Below are 17,292 nucleotides of genomic sequence, written 5' to 3'. Positions count from 1 at the left end.
TTATGGCTGTCATTGCAACAAATGGAAATTAATTACAAAAAATTCTAAATTACTTAATGAAGAATCGTTGAAATTTGAACTCAAGATGAATGTGAGATGAACAGTTATGCATAATAAAATAAAGATGATTTGATGGAGGGACATATCTGGAATATACATCAAAACGTAGGACAGTTATTCAACGTTAGCGGTAGATATTACTCAATTCCCATCCGTATATGTTGATCAAATAATTAATGTCATGCCTGCTTCATTAAAATAATGGAACCCATTTTTTTTACCTGCTGCCATAGACATGCAATGATTGACATGTGTATTACTTATGAATGACTAACGATATACTTGGGAATTGGATTTGTACGAATCAAAGGAAGCTTAATTACTGAACAGCTCATTTAATTACCTGTTTTTAAAAATATATTTTCATAATCCAAAGAAGGGGATAAAAAAAGAAGTTTCATTACATTTAGCTTGACATTGGCCTAAATTTAGCTATAAAAAAAATAGATTAAAGAGCCAAAATTGATCACATTCCATTAAAGTGCTAAAATAATGCTTATATCGTTTCTCTTTCATTGTTGTTGTTGCAGACTATCAGTCCCCCAACCAATCATTAGTCACTTTAATGACAGATATGTTCATGGCAGCATAGATTAAGCAATAGTTGATTAAAACGAAGTGCTGCCAAATAACCCAGAAGCGTTTGATTGTGGTTACAGTGCTGATCTCAAAATGAAAACTTACGTTTATATTCTGGTCAGGGGTAAGTTCAGCCGATCATCCCTCCAGTGTCCATAAAACGAGTACCACCATTGGAAGTCAACGGTGATTGTCATGTGGATAGACTATCACTCCTCCATGGGTAATGCGGAATTTCCACCACTGGTTCAGGACTGCCAGTGGAAATGAGTGCCATCGTTGTGCTAATTTGGACAGGGAGATACTTGTAGTTGTTGACTGGGACTGTCAAAAGAGCGAGTGATTCCTGGTGATTCTGCATGATTCTTAATTATCTTCAGTTTTTGTTTTTATTGCACAGGTGGTCAACCTGGAGACTGAGAATGGGCAGCTAAAGAAGCAGGTTCAGGGATTGAAAGACATGTTTGAGAGTACACAGGTATGCAGTTTCATTATAACAATAATTTTAGCATCTCGTTTAAAACGTGTTTTTGTGTTTTATTACAAACCAGTAACCTTAATGAGACGTACCAAAATAAATAAAAATATTTAGCACGTATAAATGGCTCCATTATTTCCTTGAATTAATGATATTGAGGGCTTTCGTCAGCTAGTAAACCAGCGAGATTATTGCATCGATATAATTCAGTTGTTCTTTGACATGAACAATTTATAATGCTGATAAATGCAGCATTTATTTTTGTACTGCAATGATGGTGTGTGTGTCACATGCAGAGTGGGCTGGAGAGAAGTGTGGAAACCAAGCGGCCAAACTCCCTGCTGCTGCAGCCTTGCCTCACCCTGCCAAACACGGAGCTCTCGACCCTCTTCGTTCCACCTGTAGGCGCTCTAGACAGCACTCAACGGGTGGAACACACAGAGAGAATGCACCTCGTGAACTATACAAGGCAGTGATGAGAGCTTGTAGAGGTGGAGTCAGGAACAACCATGGCTTGCTCTAGGACACAGTGACCTAGAGCTACAGCTTTGACATTGCATCCCAGGCCTAATGTAGCTTTCATGTGAGATTGAATAGAGCGACGTTATGATAATAATAATAATTCAAATGTATAATGCACATTCCATCCTGGGATTCCATTGTGCAATGAATTCTGAACAAGCTGGTGTCTGTCCAGGATTTTGCTCGGTATCCCAACCAGTCAGGCGTTGCAGTGGTCGAGTCGGGATAACACAAAAGCATGGACCAGTCTCTCCAAGTCAGCAGGTGACAGAAAGCGATACATTTTGGCAATATTTCTAAGGTGAAAAAGGGACATTTTAACCACCTTAGATATGTGTGCCTCAAAGGATAATGACTAGTCACACTGAATACCATGGTTTTTGACCTCCCGTGTGGGACTGACATCGTGACCATCAATCAACAAACGTTATATTACTGTTTGCTATTTACTACCGTATTTTCCCGCATATAACTCTCAGACGCATATACCTCGCAAAAATAGCGTTTTGTGTAAAACAAATTTCAGATAGCCCGCACCTCCTTATACCCCGCATGCATTCATATATTTAACGTCGTTACCGCAGCTTAATTCCATCATATTAATAAGAAGTGTACATTTGTAATACATTCCACTATCAATTGTTAACATTAAAATCATAACGTGCACAAAGAAAACAAACTAACTGTAAACGAGTGAACTTAAAACAGTAAATAAGTAACAAAAGTAAATATCCAATAAATAAGCAACACATAACTAGTAGATAAGTAAGTACAGTTTTAGCACTGGTAGATTGCGCACTGCGCAGATAATAGCGGCACTACGGTAACGCCGTTGCCTCGCCCCCTACCTCTCGCTCCCCCCAGCTCCCGTCGCCGGTAAACAGGGCGCGCACTTCAAACATTGTCGTTTAATTGTACAAACAATTCATTTAAAACGTGATAACATGTGCAATTTTAGTGTGAGTGGTTTATTCAGCAGTGCTTTAGTCAAAGGTAAGTGTTGCATAGTGAAAAAATTTAACGAGTTATGACTTGTCACACGTGTAAAATATGTTTAGGATAGCCCGCACCTCCATATACCCCGCAGTGTCTTGTTTTGTTTGTAAAAAGTGGTATACCTCTCGGGATATATGCTAGAAAATACGGTATTTTTTATTTTACTAGATAAAGCCCACTGAGCTATATAGCTCTTTTTCAAAAGCGACTTGGCCAAAAATGATAACAAAACTTTTTTTTTCACGTGGAAATGTATAGCAGAAAAATAATCTAAACGCATGTTTCTTCATGTGGAGGGAAAAACTGGAGGACACGGAGAAAAATCCACACGAGCATGGGGAGAACATGCAAACTCAAAATATGCAGGCGTCGCAGTCGGGATCAAACCCATGACCTCCTGTATACCAGGCGAGGTAGTGAACATCTCGCCACCCTGGCACCCTCAAAAGGTAGTAGACACCATAGTGCTGACGATTACTCATTTTACAAGGATATTCCAAAACAAGACATTTGTATTTTGCTTCATAACAGTATTTGATCAATATGTCAGTTTGACATTTACCAGTCATTGAATTGCGTGCCATTTTTGTTTTGGCTTCTATAATATTAACGATTAAATATATATTTGTATGTTTTTGAAAATGTGTCAAATATAAATACTTTTGTGCAAACCGCGTTTTGTGTTTAGTTCGTTGTTCTTACCCCGCACCTCCAATTAGTGCGGTTGGCTCTGTACGGTGCGAAAGAAGTTTAACACACACATACGTGGTTCAATTTGAACGTTATATGTCTACTGAAGGTCAACGGGTGCATTGCACTCAAGTTAAGTCGTGCACTCACTTTCTGTGTTTCTATTTATTTATCCAGACTGGCAGTAAATCTCCAGACTCTGGAGTAACGGACATCTTCGATATGGAGCCCTTTTCACCTCTCTTCAGTGCAACAGACTTACAGCCCGAAAGTGACGAATCAGAGGCTGAAAGCCTAAGCCCTCGTTCGGTGAAAGCAGAGCACGACTCTCCAGTCGGTACAACCTTTACAGCCGCTGATGACAACACAGGCAGCCTTTCAGAGACAGCCAACGGCCCAGTGTTTATATCTCAATTCTGTTTGCCAGATCATGGGTTCCAGTTCTCCAACCTTCACACAGGTACTGCACATGAGATTTCACACTCATCTCAGAGTTTGTGCCTTTAGTTAACCATCACGAATGAAAATTGCATAGAAATGTTGAACAACTATCAACCCTATCCCCTCCATTCAAATTCTTAACATTGATATTTGTAAAGTCACATAGAACAAAAAAAAATGTTGTTCTACGTGACTTTACCGAAAGACCCAAAGAATATGAATTCCTGCAGTCACGAAAGCTTTAAGTCAAGATTGACATTTGTTTGAAATTTGTTTCATATTTACTGTGCCGTCCCTCCACACGCTTGCATTTAACTAAATTAGTAACAATTTTTGTGTTGTCTATAAATGTATCTTCAGCTGCATTAATACATGTTAAACCCTGATGGGATGCCCCTTTCTGTGATTCCTTGTTAGAACATGGTACAGTACTTAGGAATTCACAAAAATAACCCTCAAGTCTCGATTATAATGTTAAGTGTCTGTCAAAATCTCAATACACATTTGCTCATTATATCCTTGGACCAAATTGGCCAATTTTTGTAGCCTTCCAGCTGAACAAAATCGCAATAATTTTCACCCTGGTGAGCTTTATAGGAAAGGAATGCTTTAATTCATGAATCATTACTGGAAAGGAAAATGATTGCTCACACAGAGGCTGTTAATAAAGTTCTCGAAAGTGCTTTATTAATTTGGCGACTGAAAGAAAATGTACTTGTTACAATAATACACTTGCTTCAGTTGTTACCATCACAATGCTCCTTGCATTAATTGCAATCGTGCCAAAGAAAGTAATTTAAAAGCTTTGGAAATACAAGTATTTTCATTCTTAGCTTTTTTTTAAATACATCTTTCAACTGTGTAGAATATACGTAGTTGTCAATATCACACGATGCATTATAAATGATAATACGCAAACAATGTACTAAGGCAGCTCTCATTTTAAGTTATATGATATTAGTGCTGAGCTTCCGTGATGTTCGTGAATGGAGATTTGGAGGTTTATAATCCTATGTTCTTATTGTACAACTCATTGCATAAGGTTCCAAGTTATACGACTCTAATTGGAACTGGTCTGTGTGTTGAACAGGATCAAAGTGGATGAGCATGGATTCCCAATGCCTCACCCTTCTGAGACATCACTGGGTATGTTGATGAGCCATACATCTAGCTTTCACAACAACAACAATGCATAGATAAGAAGTAAAACAAATTATACGCAAGTGTTCATTGACCGATTTCTGTCATCTTTTCTCTCTCTAGGGATGAATGACAAAAGTAATCACAGAAAATGTTCACCTGCCCTTCTCAGCAGTTAGGGTTATTCCTTCAGTCTTTGGCCACATGAGCTCAGTCACACGAAGTTGTCCTGGTTACAGCCACCCAAGAATTTATACGTGCATGACTTTTGCCCTGAAATAAAAAATAAAATCGTCACACTTTGCACTAATTCCATCTTTCCTGAAAATGTACAGCTCCTCATTGCATTTTAAATGTATAAAGTCATTGCTAATGTAAGTTTAGTGATGTACAACAAAATATGTAAAGTACCCTTGCCCATTAATATTGCTGATATCTCACCTTCAAATCAACCCCAAAAAGTTTACCCTAAAGGGTGAGGTTAGCACTTGATAATTTCTAACCCCAAGGGCCGAATTAGAGTCAGATGTAATCCTGACATATTATAGTCATTATACCAGCATATACTTTGGTTGTGTACGAAGACACAAACTATAATTTTATGGATATCTCATCCGAGGTTGAACATCTGTTCAGAAATTCCGAGATGGACCAAGAAGGCAATTGGACATATGACAGAAGACGCAGATTCACAGCGCGAGACCGCGCGGAGAACAGAGATAAGTGGAGGGTGGTGCTGGACGCCACCAACCCTCAGGGAAGAGGATGGCACTTGATGGCGAGCTTGGAGCACTTGCATGGGGAAACTTGGGCAAAACAGGTGGAAGATAATCAAGGAAGGTTTGGGAATCCAGAGAAAATATAAGGTTGGTAAGTTCAGCGAGAAAAGTGAATCTGATCAATGGTAGAACTTTGCTTGGTGGATTGTTAAGTGTGCACTTAAATGTCCAGGCTAAAAGTCGTCTGTTCGTTATTTTGAGTATGGAAGTGCTCAGGTGGCTGGAGGCCAGTCTTAGAAAGTAATAATAGATCAACAAGTGAGATCATTGACTTGCGGATTGACAGGGAAGTGCGAAGTTCAACAGCATTCAATGGAATCGACTTTGGGAAATGGGCCAGCGTACCAGGTTTGATACTGCAATGCATACTAACTCTTAAACGTGTTGTCACTTTCTGCTTGAAGAAAAGGGCGTGTGAAAACGCCCAGCCATCTACGTGGGCTTAACATTTGTAAGGTTGAGAGTTGATTTGTTCATGTTTTTGTTCATGTTTTGTTTGTTACGGTTATACCCGAGTCAAGAGCTACATGGCTCACAGGGCTATACCTAATAAATGAAACTGAAAACGGAAAAACAGAAGAATGATTTTAATACAATGTAACAATTCAATATTTGTTGAGAGAAACATCCAGGCATTTCAAAAAACCTTTCGTCTGGACATAAGGAGGCACTGTGTATTATTCATTCAAGTACCACACTATATTGAGAGTCTCCAAAACGTGTTCTGTTAGAGTAGTTATGGTACAAAGCATTTTAAATTTCGATTTAAAGCTTTCGTGACTGCAGGGATTCATCTTCTTAGTTCTTTCGGTAAAGTCACGTAGAATGGAAATAATAAAATAATAAAAATAAAACATTATCAAATAATTCTCACGACGTTTCGGCCACAACGCAAGCAGCCGTCCTCAGGTGAAGAACAGGTCTGTCGAGAAGACAGAGTCTGAAGACTGTTCTTCACCTGAGGACGGCTGCTTGCGTTGTGGCCGAAACGTCGTGAGAATTATTTTATTATGTTTTATTTTAATTTTTTTATTATTTCCATTCTACGTGACTTTACCGAAAGAACTAAGAAGAAAAAAAAAGCATTTTAACTTTTTGTGCAGATCATCTTCGACCTCATGTGGCCAAGTGTCTATGGCCTCTTTGTTTATAATTTCCAATGAGTTTGTATCTAAAAGCGGCAACACAGTTATTATTCATGTGACTGGTCACTGAGGAATCACGGGACAAACACACACTCCATGCAAATATTCAACTGTGTTTACCAGCATAGTCTTGAATTAAAGCTTTCGTGACTGCAGGAATACATATTCTATGGGTCTTTCGGTAAAGCCACGTAGATATAAAAAAAAATATCACCACGTTTCAATCGCAACACAAGCAATCGTCTTCAGGTGAGAGCAATCGTCTCTCACCACGATCGAAACGTCGTGATATTTTTTAAATTATTTTTCTATCTACGTGGCTTTACCGAAAGACCAATACAATATTTATCAGCATAACTTTAAAAAAGATCCGGTTTGTGTGTCGTCATTTTGTTCATGAAGAGCTTACATTTTTTCTCTGTTAGAGGTGTCTACTTTAGCCTACAAAATACATATGAGGATGGGTGAGCAACAGCAACATTGCAGTTTTAAATCAAACCTGGCACAGTTAGAATTGAAATATTACAGTTGGCACGATGAGAATATGAAGATGTGCTGAATTACTAAGAAGTATGTTGAAGAAGGAAGATGGAATATGTGGAACAATGAACAATCTATGAAGGTGAGCTGGCGATATGAAGCATACAAATCTGCAGAAGATAAAGAAATTAGAAAATTTGCTGGGAGGATATGAGCAGTTGGACGGGACTCTTCATTCGAGACGATGAAGATCGTAAAAAAAGTGGAAAGCATCTCTTCGGTTCTTTCGGTAAAGCCACGCAGAAAGTAAAATAAAATAAAAACAAAAATCACGACGTTTCGGAGGCAACACAAGTCTCCGTCATCAGGTGGGACCGTCACAGCCAGATTAGCTGTATCCACTTGATACAGCTAATCTGGCTGTGACGGTCCCACCTGATGACGGAGACTTGTGTTGCCTCCGAAACGTCGTGATTTTTGTTTTTATTTTATTTTACTTTCTGCGTGGCTTTACCGAAAGAACCTAAGAAGATGATTCCTTGCAGTCACGAAAGCTTCAAATCTAGAATGGAAAGCATCTGTCATGGAAATTGACCCTCAGCTCTGAGGATGACACTTTATATATCTTTATTAACACCGTTGTGCTAGCACATCCTGTCCCAGTAGACTTCCTGAAGGCAGCCAAATGTATAGATCTCCAATGGAATACTGATTCACAGCAAAGCTATTGTATTTTATGTCAATCCTATCATACTTAGTACTTAGTTTAACATTATACAATGTGTTAAGAGGTGTTTATTATATGGCAGTTGTGTGGGCATTTCTAGATCCATTTGTTGGCTGTTTAACTTCAGTGTTAAAATGGTTTTGTTAAGCGTTATATCAGCTTCTGATGAGTTTCTGTGTGTTTCAGATATAAAGTAATCCTTGTGGTTTACATTATAGTGGAAATTGCTCACTTTTACTTTAAATTTGTATGTCAGCATATATCAAGTTGTATTAATGTTCAATATGGTATATGGCATAGTGGTGGTTAACACTTTAACATATGGTCATTTGTTTACGAGTGCTGGTGTTTATTTGACTCTTACCCCTCTGTGTTTGCTGTGTAACAGCTTCACACTGCACCTTTGTACAGGTGTTTTTACTTAATTTTACCATCCCACTGAATATACTAATAGGGTTTTTCCCCTTTTTCTGGCAACAAAACTGACACCTTTTGCAAGGAATCATGCTTACATTAACCACAATACTTGCAGTCAAATGCAAACAAAAAACAATACTCTGATCATTTATGCATTGTCTTTGAAACTGATTGGTCCACACCAGAGACAGCTTTCTTTAGAGCCTAGTCCCACTGAATGTTGGAAATAACGGTGTTAGTGCAGGTGAGATAAGTCTGATTATGTTCAAAAGTAAAAAAAATATTGTTACCATAAATGTTGTGCGAGCTAATTAACTTTTAAAACACGAGGACAATTTCTTCATTTTCAAAAAATTTGAAATACAATGCAGAGTAAATCAATTCCAGATAATGAACACAGACCCCCTTTGTTTTAGTGGGCTTTCATTATCTGCATTGATAGCAATGAGTCATGCTTTTAATGTGGCCAGGTACTGATATCATGTCCCTGCCTTTCAAAATTAGTCTATATATTGTAATGTATGTGTCAAAATAAATCTATTGTGGATATATTTCAGAAAATATATTTGTCATGTGATTAAATTTTCAAGATGTGTGTTTTGTTTTATCAATGTATTATTCGTAGTAATTGCTTTAAACTTTTATTTTAAAGTACAAAGTAAAGTTCTTTCTGGGCAAGTGCGGAAATGTAATTCCATGCTACTGTGACTTTCTGACTCACCCTTACTGGACATCTGTGGAAAAAAGAGCCTCATAGCTCATCGGATTTCTCCAGAATGAATAAAGTTTCTGATTCTGGTTCATTACCACATAACTCTTACAGGCTGACCAGGTAGGGATCCTTAGCTTTTACAAATGCCATAGACTACATTTCAGTGTAATTATTAAAATAGTTGTAGATAGCAATGAATAATGAGGAAGTAAGATATGTTTGAATTGCCATTAGGCCTTAACCCTGAAACCTGAACAATGGCGCATCAATTTGACATTGATTTCAATTAGTTTGTGCTACCCAACCACCACCCATACAATCGTGTACAATTTATCATTTTTCTTTCACTATCTACCGTAAACAATAGACTATCACGATAAAGTAATTTAGAACGACGAAATTGCAAAATCATAGAGGTGGTGGGGCCTGAATACTGCTGTGGCATATTGTTCACAGACCTGGGCAGCCTGCAACCATTCTGGCAAATGCTTTAAAAGCTGCGTTTGGCTTGGCTTTCGTGCCGCCCACATCCGGTCTTTGATGAGCACAGTGGACGATGCCTGCCACGTGCAAGCTTCCTTGGCACTTCCTTTGGCTTGCCCAGCGCCTGCGACACACATGGCAAAGAAAAGCTCAACTGTATTCTCAAGTTCGATACTGCTCCGTCCACTTAACCTTAAAAGCAATATAAGAATAGGTTTTCCCCCTTTATTCTGGCAACAAAACTGAAATCTTTTGACGAGGAATCATGTCTGCATTAACCACAATACTTGTGGTCAGAATGCAAACAAAAAACATCCTCTGATAATATACGCATTGTTCTTGAAACTGATTGGTCCACACCAGAGACAGCTTTCTTTTAAACCTATTCTTATATTTTGGTACTGGCAAAGGAGGTCCCATGACTTAAAAGCAATATTTAATTTTACGTAAAAAAAAATGGAGAATATGCTCCAGATTATGTAAAATATTAACTTCCAACTTTGGTGGCTGGATCGTCACGTGCGGTAAAATATGGCCGCCAATGTTTGAAGTGCATTTCCAAAGAGCTATGGTACGCCGTATACCGCACTGTGTAATACACTTAAGAGACCCTATGACAGAATTCTCAAGAGTAGGCCATTACTAATGTAATAGCCCAATGTCGACTTAAAAAATATACTCCTACTGAACTCAAAACCCTTTATTAATTATCTGCCTGACGAAGGGCCCCTCCCCCCCCATACAACTGTCGATTTAGTCAACCCTACTTCCCCATGCTGGTCAGTACAGGTTGAAGGAGGGGATCATGACATGTTCATATATCACTTACCACGTATGGTAACTGTGGCCTACATCAAACTCCACTGGGTTCAAAACACAGTGTACTAACCAAATCACTGCACCACGACTCCGCACCAAACCAAATAACAAATGATTATACCCATCAACAATCACTGAGATATCCATTGAAAGAAAACATCCTGACTCTCACTGGTTATTACGCTTGTTAATACAGAAAAGGGTATTGTAACTGCACGTTTATTCAAGCTAAAAGTGCAGTCTTTATTTATAATCATACTAGCGGTTTTTCGGGGGCGCCTGTGGTGCCCCCTCACAACCATTTACGGCCTTCGGCCAGGAAAGTCACGAAAAAAATTGCACACGAACGACGCATTCACGAAAGCACCCGATGCTCCGTTTTGAAGTTTAAAAATGAAACATCTTTGAATTGTGTTATGTTTTGAATTAGATAATTGTATTTCTTAATTAAAAGCTGATATCATCTGGAAGACTTCATTGAAAACGATATTTCGTGTCAATTTTCTCTCGTCGTTAAGTAGATGTCCTTGCTGGGGGTTCGGATCGATGCGGACTTTCACCTGTTTAGGATTGCGGGATCGAGATAAGTCGACATTGAACTGGCCGTGCGAGTAGACCACCGTCTGCAGATCGATTTCAACGTAATCGAACGTCTGTCCCTGCGCCTGCATGAAAACGGAAAGTGCAGCGTTCATCACAGAAAAAGTTGCGCGCTTATATAAGAGTATACAATTTGGCTTTGGTTGCCATGTGTAGGAATTCACGTCAGGTAATGTGTTAACAAAATTTAGCACTTGTCTTACAGCTGTCATTTGAGGTTACAATAGAGTTTTATTGATGATGAATTAATCAGTGTTATTCTGTTTAAGGACTGTGTCCATATATATGTTTTTATTACAAAACTATATGTTGTGGCCACTTAGTGTTGAATTTATAATTGTCACTGGTGGTATCTAATTGGTGTTATCTTAATAAAGAGTGGTGGGGCAGTGGTTAACATATTGCGATATTAACTTATATTGCGATATTAACAGCCGTAGCTAGCATCAGTGGTGAGTGACATCTGAACCAAACCTGCAGTCCCCACTGCGCAAACCAGCACTGACCAGAGTGGTGAAGTAGAGTCAAACATATCCCACTACAAATGACAGGATGTGATGAAGCTTTCATCAAAGAGGCTTGAGAAAGCACTGACAATTATTTCATGTCATGACTTTGTTTTATATTTAATATATGGTACATGTTAAAATACTATAATAATGTGAGCAGAATATGCAGATAGATTTTATCATGAGGTGTTGTGCAATTTGTATGATGCCATCATATTTGAAAAATGATGTTGGTTCCTCTACTCATGAACTGAATAACTTGGCAAAATCATGAACATTTTCAATTGTACCTGTAAATGGTGTGGGTATCTTTATAGAAGATTAATTCATATTTGACACCATTTTATAATGAAGACTTGCTAATGTTTTATGCCACGGGGTTTCCCTCCATTTAAAAAGGGGATTGTTTGTCAAAAATATATATAATCAGTTTGCCAATTATTTAAAAGAACAAAGTAGGATGTTCAATTATTTAAGCTTTACATATCTACGCAGCTACTTTTTGGGGTTGGATAACCGTGGAAGTAATGTCACTAGTAACATCACTTACGTTTTTGGAATAATCCAAAACTATATTTTTTGGTTCATTCTAAACCGTGCTAATCGGACGTGCGGGAAAAAGTTTAAGATGAATCCCAAAATTGGGGGCACATCCCAAACGCCATGTTCATTAGAACGGTGAAGACAACGAAGAACAATGATTTTTCAAGCAAAAACATTTGGTATTTTACCTCTGTACGGTTATTGTTCAATAAGTATTAATATTTATGTTTTTAAACAACTTGATAGACAGAAAACAAGTTCTATCTTGAAAGAAAAGTCAGAGTAGGGCATGGAAATGTATTAACTTAATAAACATAAATGTTTTTAGGTATTAAAGTGTGTATCCTTGATATTAATTTAACTTATCGTCATTAAATAATGTATGCTGGAGTATTTTTCCTGGATTTTGTATGAATAAAACATACACTCACAAGTTTGGCTTACTTTGGCAAGTCCTGCCCCTGGGGCGTGGAGGAGAATTTTAATCAATACAGAGGTAGCCACAAGTATTTTCCCCTCCACAAATTATTAAAATCATCTGTGATAAAATGCAGCCTTTGATCGCAACCCTTCAACAGATGGCCCTGCACTGTACTCCATGTCTCAGGCTGGCCTATGCTGCTGGTTGTTTTAGTATTTGTCTTTGCAAATATCTTCATTACACATTTTTAAAAAAAACAGGATATTACACAGTATGCACATATCCACGTGAAATGTATTGTTTTATATATATACTTTATGAATTAATGTACACACAGGGGTTCATGTGTTAGGCACACTGAAGGTGGCAGTCAACTCCATAGGACGATCTTTTCCATAGGGGAACAGCGTTATGCTCCCCCGCAAACGTGTGCTTATTTATTTACCCCAGAGGGATGATGGTCTGATTGAACCCCTGCCCTGAATTTAAATTAATATCCTTTTTACTGTAAGTCAAGCAGTCTAACCACAGTGCCACCTGAGTGGACCGATATCATTGAGATGACATTAACGAGAATACTAGGCCTACACACAGAGACTACATGGTACAAACAGATAGATTCTTTAAAAAAACATTTGGTAGAACTTTTCCTTTTTCCACAGAACGTCTTTGGTATGAATATTACCTATATGTAAAGGTAAGCTATTAGTAATATAATAGGACAATATATAATTGTTAACATTAACTCACAACAGCTCACTGGTAACATTTTATTTAGCTTGCCACACCCGATTAAATAATACTTTCCCCAAAGATGGATTGCATAGTAGCTCAAGAAAAAAATTGTTGTTTGAGTTGTTGTTGGGGAAAAAATACACGATGAAAAATATTTATGTTTTTAATATTTAAATAACCGTGCACGGCGGTGCATTTGTGTAATACAGCCCGTTGTAGGCAAGGGTTGGTGAATCCCATACATTGTTGGAACCAGGGCCGTCCATAGTGGGGAGTGAGGCACGGGGCAAATCACACCGTGTGGGCCCCCGACGTCTTCAAACTAAACCGTAAGTACGACATCTAAAGGCGAAGGGCGGGGCCCCCTAAAGTGCGGGGCCCGGGACAGTCTCCCCGATTCACTGCACCCTAGGGACGGCTCTGGTTGGAAATTCCAAACCCACTGGGCTCTGTGGTGGCCAGAAGATATAGTACATCGTGTGGATTTTAATCCACCTGTGTGCAAATGTAGCTGTTATCCCCTTGTATGCATGGCTTTTTCCTGAGTACTCCAGTTTCCTCCCACATGCCAAGCACTCATTAATGAAAATTGGAAAACATCCCAGTGCAGCACTCTTATGAAAAAGACGGTCTAGAATAATTGAAAAATGTTTTTATAACCAAAGAAAATTATTAATATATGATCCAAGCAATGTTACCATAGTGTTACTACATTCAAACTAATTGCAAATATTGTAGCTATTTACGTCATAATGTATCTTCATGTTTTCAAGATGGGAACATTTTTACACTCTATTTTATACACTATTTTATAATGTTGGTAATTCTATGTTGTTGAGTGCAATTTTTTAAATTAATAATGGGGATGTAAAGCTCTGTTTCAAACCACTGCTGGATGAGGGCCACCCCACATGCCATGCTTCAGCACACTAATCAATGTGGGCTGATGAAAGTAAGGGACATTTATGTGGAAGCATAGAAGTACAATACAATGGATTGTTCTTCACTGCCCTAGTTGACCACCACATAGCGTCTAGCCTAGAACAAACTGTTGTGAATGGTGATTACCCCTTCCACCGTTATCCAGGCTCAAAACCTTGCTTAGCTTCTCCGAGCTGACAAGATCAGTACAATTCTGAGTTATTTGGTCACAGGAAATATGATTGAGATTGAAATATATTGCCCAATTAAAATAATTAATAGTTCATTAAGACATATGTTCCAGATCTAAAATCTGCAATCAACATTTGGTATGCTTCATGATGATACTGGTGGAGATATTAAATTGATCCCATACGTTTTTTTCTAGGTTTGTGTGTGATTATATAAGTAGTAATATGAAAACATACAGTTTCATGAAAGTGAGTTCTACATTATAAGCGGGTAAATGTTTTGAGCATTGCTGAACATTCAAAACAATGTAGTACTTGTTCAGTCCATAGCCAGATAAATGTAATTTTTTGATACCTTTATCAAATTTTGACTTAAAACTTTCGTGACTGCAGGAATTCATATTCTTTGTTTTTTTCGGTAAAGTCACGTAGATTGAAAAATAATAATAAAAAATAAAGTGAATCGAAACACAGGAAAATGAGTACATCCCCAATTTTAATTGGCGAAGATTTTGGTTCAGGTCTCACAAAAAAGGTAGAAAGTGCAATGTTGACAACTGTTTACAGGGAATTATTTTTTTTAAATGTACAACACTCCTGACCTTGAATCACTTTCATTGCTTCCATTCAGGGGATTGCGCGAGCAAGGGTTAAACTTTGGTACTTCACGAAGGGGCTGGGATGCTGGGAGGGAGTGTCGTGCAACATGCTGTGCCATTTGGACTATTGTGGTTTGGCTATAGGAGCCGCAGAAGATTCAGGATGAGAAGCTAATGCATTCTGCATGCGACATCTGGCCACACTCGCCCAGTTTGTGGCTAAAGCTGAATTTTGGCACCAGTACTCCTGGAATATGAAGTTAATATTTTTTGTAAATGTTGAAAGTAGCATCATTTTAAAAATACAATTAATAAACTTAAACTGTATTAGTTTGAATACAGAGTTTATGTTGTTTCAAAAATGGTGTGAAATTTAAAAAGTGAATGGGGCAGGATTGTAAGTTTATTTTCATGCGAAGATATGAAAAGTTCAACCAGATTCGTTAGTTGAATTACGCATAACATTACCCCACGTACGTATCAATACTTTTAATTGTGGGTTGAGTTTATTCTCATTATATACATTGAATGTCTCTGTAGATCTGAGCATTGTGTGTTTTCAATGATATAGCTAATCAAAGTCAAGAAAACAGAGAAAATGTTCACGTGAATATGACCAGTTTAGATTTTGTATACTCTTGATGAGAGTTGGGTATCAAAGAGGTGAATAGTCACGTGCCATTGTAAAGTTACCCCTATTTATTGATTAGCCACTCAGATTAGTGGAGAGGATTAAGTTGCTGTCAAAAAATGAACATATTGGTCATCAGTTATCTGATGTATCCTCCAGTTGTACAGCACAGTACAATCCAAAAGGACATCGGAGAGCTATGAGGCACATTCATGAAAACTTGCACAGTAGAAGCAGGTCATCCGTTTACTTGACTTCGTTGTGCCAGGGTCTTCCACAGAGTTTGCGTCAATTTTAGCGCTAGGGAAGATCTTGTTCGGCCCTGCTCAAAGATGCAGGCCTGTGCCATTGCTTTTATAATGATAGGTCATTGTTCTAAGGTCTAAAGTTTAAATATTATTTATTTTCTCAATTTGTTATGGTAATTTAAAAAGCCTAGTTTAGTATTCACTTTCATCCATTGTAAGGAGATTGTAAAAATGTACACATATAATGCCTGATACAAACTAGAAATAATTTCAAAATTGCTGAAGTATTCGTGCAGTTATATAATGTTTTATTGCCAGTAGAATGGTACGCATTATATTTTTGACTCACTCATATGTATTTAATTATATCAACAAGGAATATAATACGACATTGACATCCTTTTATCGGTAGCTACTAATACTCCATCAAGGTGTACTTACACTTATTAGGCTCATCAACAATACCATGACAGATAAAGGATTGGGAGATGTCTGTATAGAGCACACCTTTGTTTAAGGGGAAAGGAGACATCCAAGAATGTGCACGCTATCGTGGTATCAAGCTGACAATTCATTCCTTAATGCTTTGGGAAAAGTGATCAAAAAAAGATTGACAGCAGATGTGCAAATCAGTGAGGACCAATTCCAGGAAGGTTGGCAATAGATGCCATCTTCTTGTTGAGAATGTTCATGTAAACTTCGATTGGAAAAAAAAGGACAAAACACACATGAGGCAAAAAGGTGATGAAATGGGAACCATCATGGCAGATGAAGGTTCCAGAGGCAGGCCTGCATGTACGAAAGATAGGGATGGGAGCTATGCACTTTTCAATCTAGAATAAAAAGTCATTTTTTTAGAACTGCTTTTTGTGTTCAGTTTGTTGTCTTTCCCCCGCACCTCTGATTAGTACGGTTGGCTGCGTATGGTGCGAAGTAAGTTCGACATACATACATGAACCAGAATATGAACTGCTGAGTGGATGTGGAGAGAGCCCAGAACAAAAAGGGGACCAGGAAGGTCGACCCCACGTGAAAAATAGTGGACAAAAGTGGTGAACTAAAGCAACACAAGATTAACCTAGTTTATCTTCTCATTTATTTATTTGTAAATTAGATGTGTCCCCCATCTTCCAGTTTCATTATTTGTTGTGTGAACAAAATATACACACTCAAAATGTACGCAGGTTTTTCTTGCGATATAAAATGCTGGCAGCTACCATCAGTTTCCAGCTTAAAGAATGGAAAGGATGCCACATGTTTGGTTGCAGTTTCAGGCTCAATTGCATGACATGTACACATTTGGCACCCAAATGTTTCCTTACGTCTGCCAGGAGGTCATTGATTCCTAAAATTCTGATTGGTGAAATTTTACAAAGTGTGAACTGTGTTGTCATAAAAATAGGGCAGAATCGGTGCTAATGTTTTA

The 17,292-nt window shown here is 38.1% G+C and overlaps 1 protein-coding gene across 1 annotated transcript in view; it reads left to right on the top strand.

Annotated features, from left to right (window-relative positions):
- Positions 1–6,466, top strand: part of LOC144720543 (uncharacterized) — a 49,927-nt gene extending 43,461 nt beyond the window's left edge. The window contains exons 9-14 of the mRNA XM_078597338.1: positions 1,040–1,117; positions 1,414–1,518; positions 2,932–3,084; positions 3,503–3,785; positions 4,857–4,912; positions 5,030–6,466. Coding sequence (XP_078453464.1) covers positions 1,040–1,117; positions 1,414–1,518; positions 2,932–3,084; positions 3,503–3,785; positions 4,857–4,912; positions 5,030–5,035 — 681 coding nt within the window. The 3' untranslated portion in view covers positions 5,036–6,466. The remainder of the gene's footprint in view (positions 1–1,039; positions 1,118–1,413; positions 1,519–2,931; positions 3,085–3,502; positions 3,786–4,856; positions 4,913–5,029) is intronic.
- Positions 6,467–17,292: the final 10,826 nt, after the last annotated feature.

This window comes from Lampetra planeri, chromosome 1 (genome assembly GCF_965212315.1).
Source record: "Lampetra planeri chromosome 1, kcLamPlan1.2.h2, whole genome shotgun sequence".
Classification (NCBI taxonomy): domain Eukaryota; kingdom Metazoa; phylum Chordata; class Hyperoartia; order Petromyzontiformes; family Petromyzontidae; genus Lampetra; species Lampetra planeri.
Note: the sequence above shows the minus strand (reverse complement) of the source record. Positions and strands in the feature narration are given on the sequence as shown.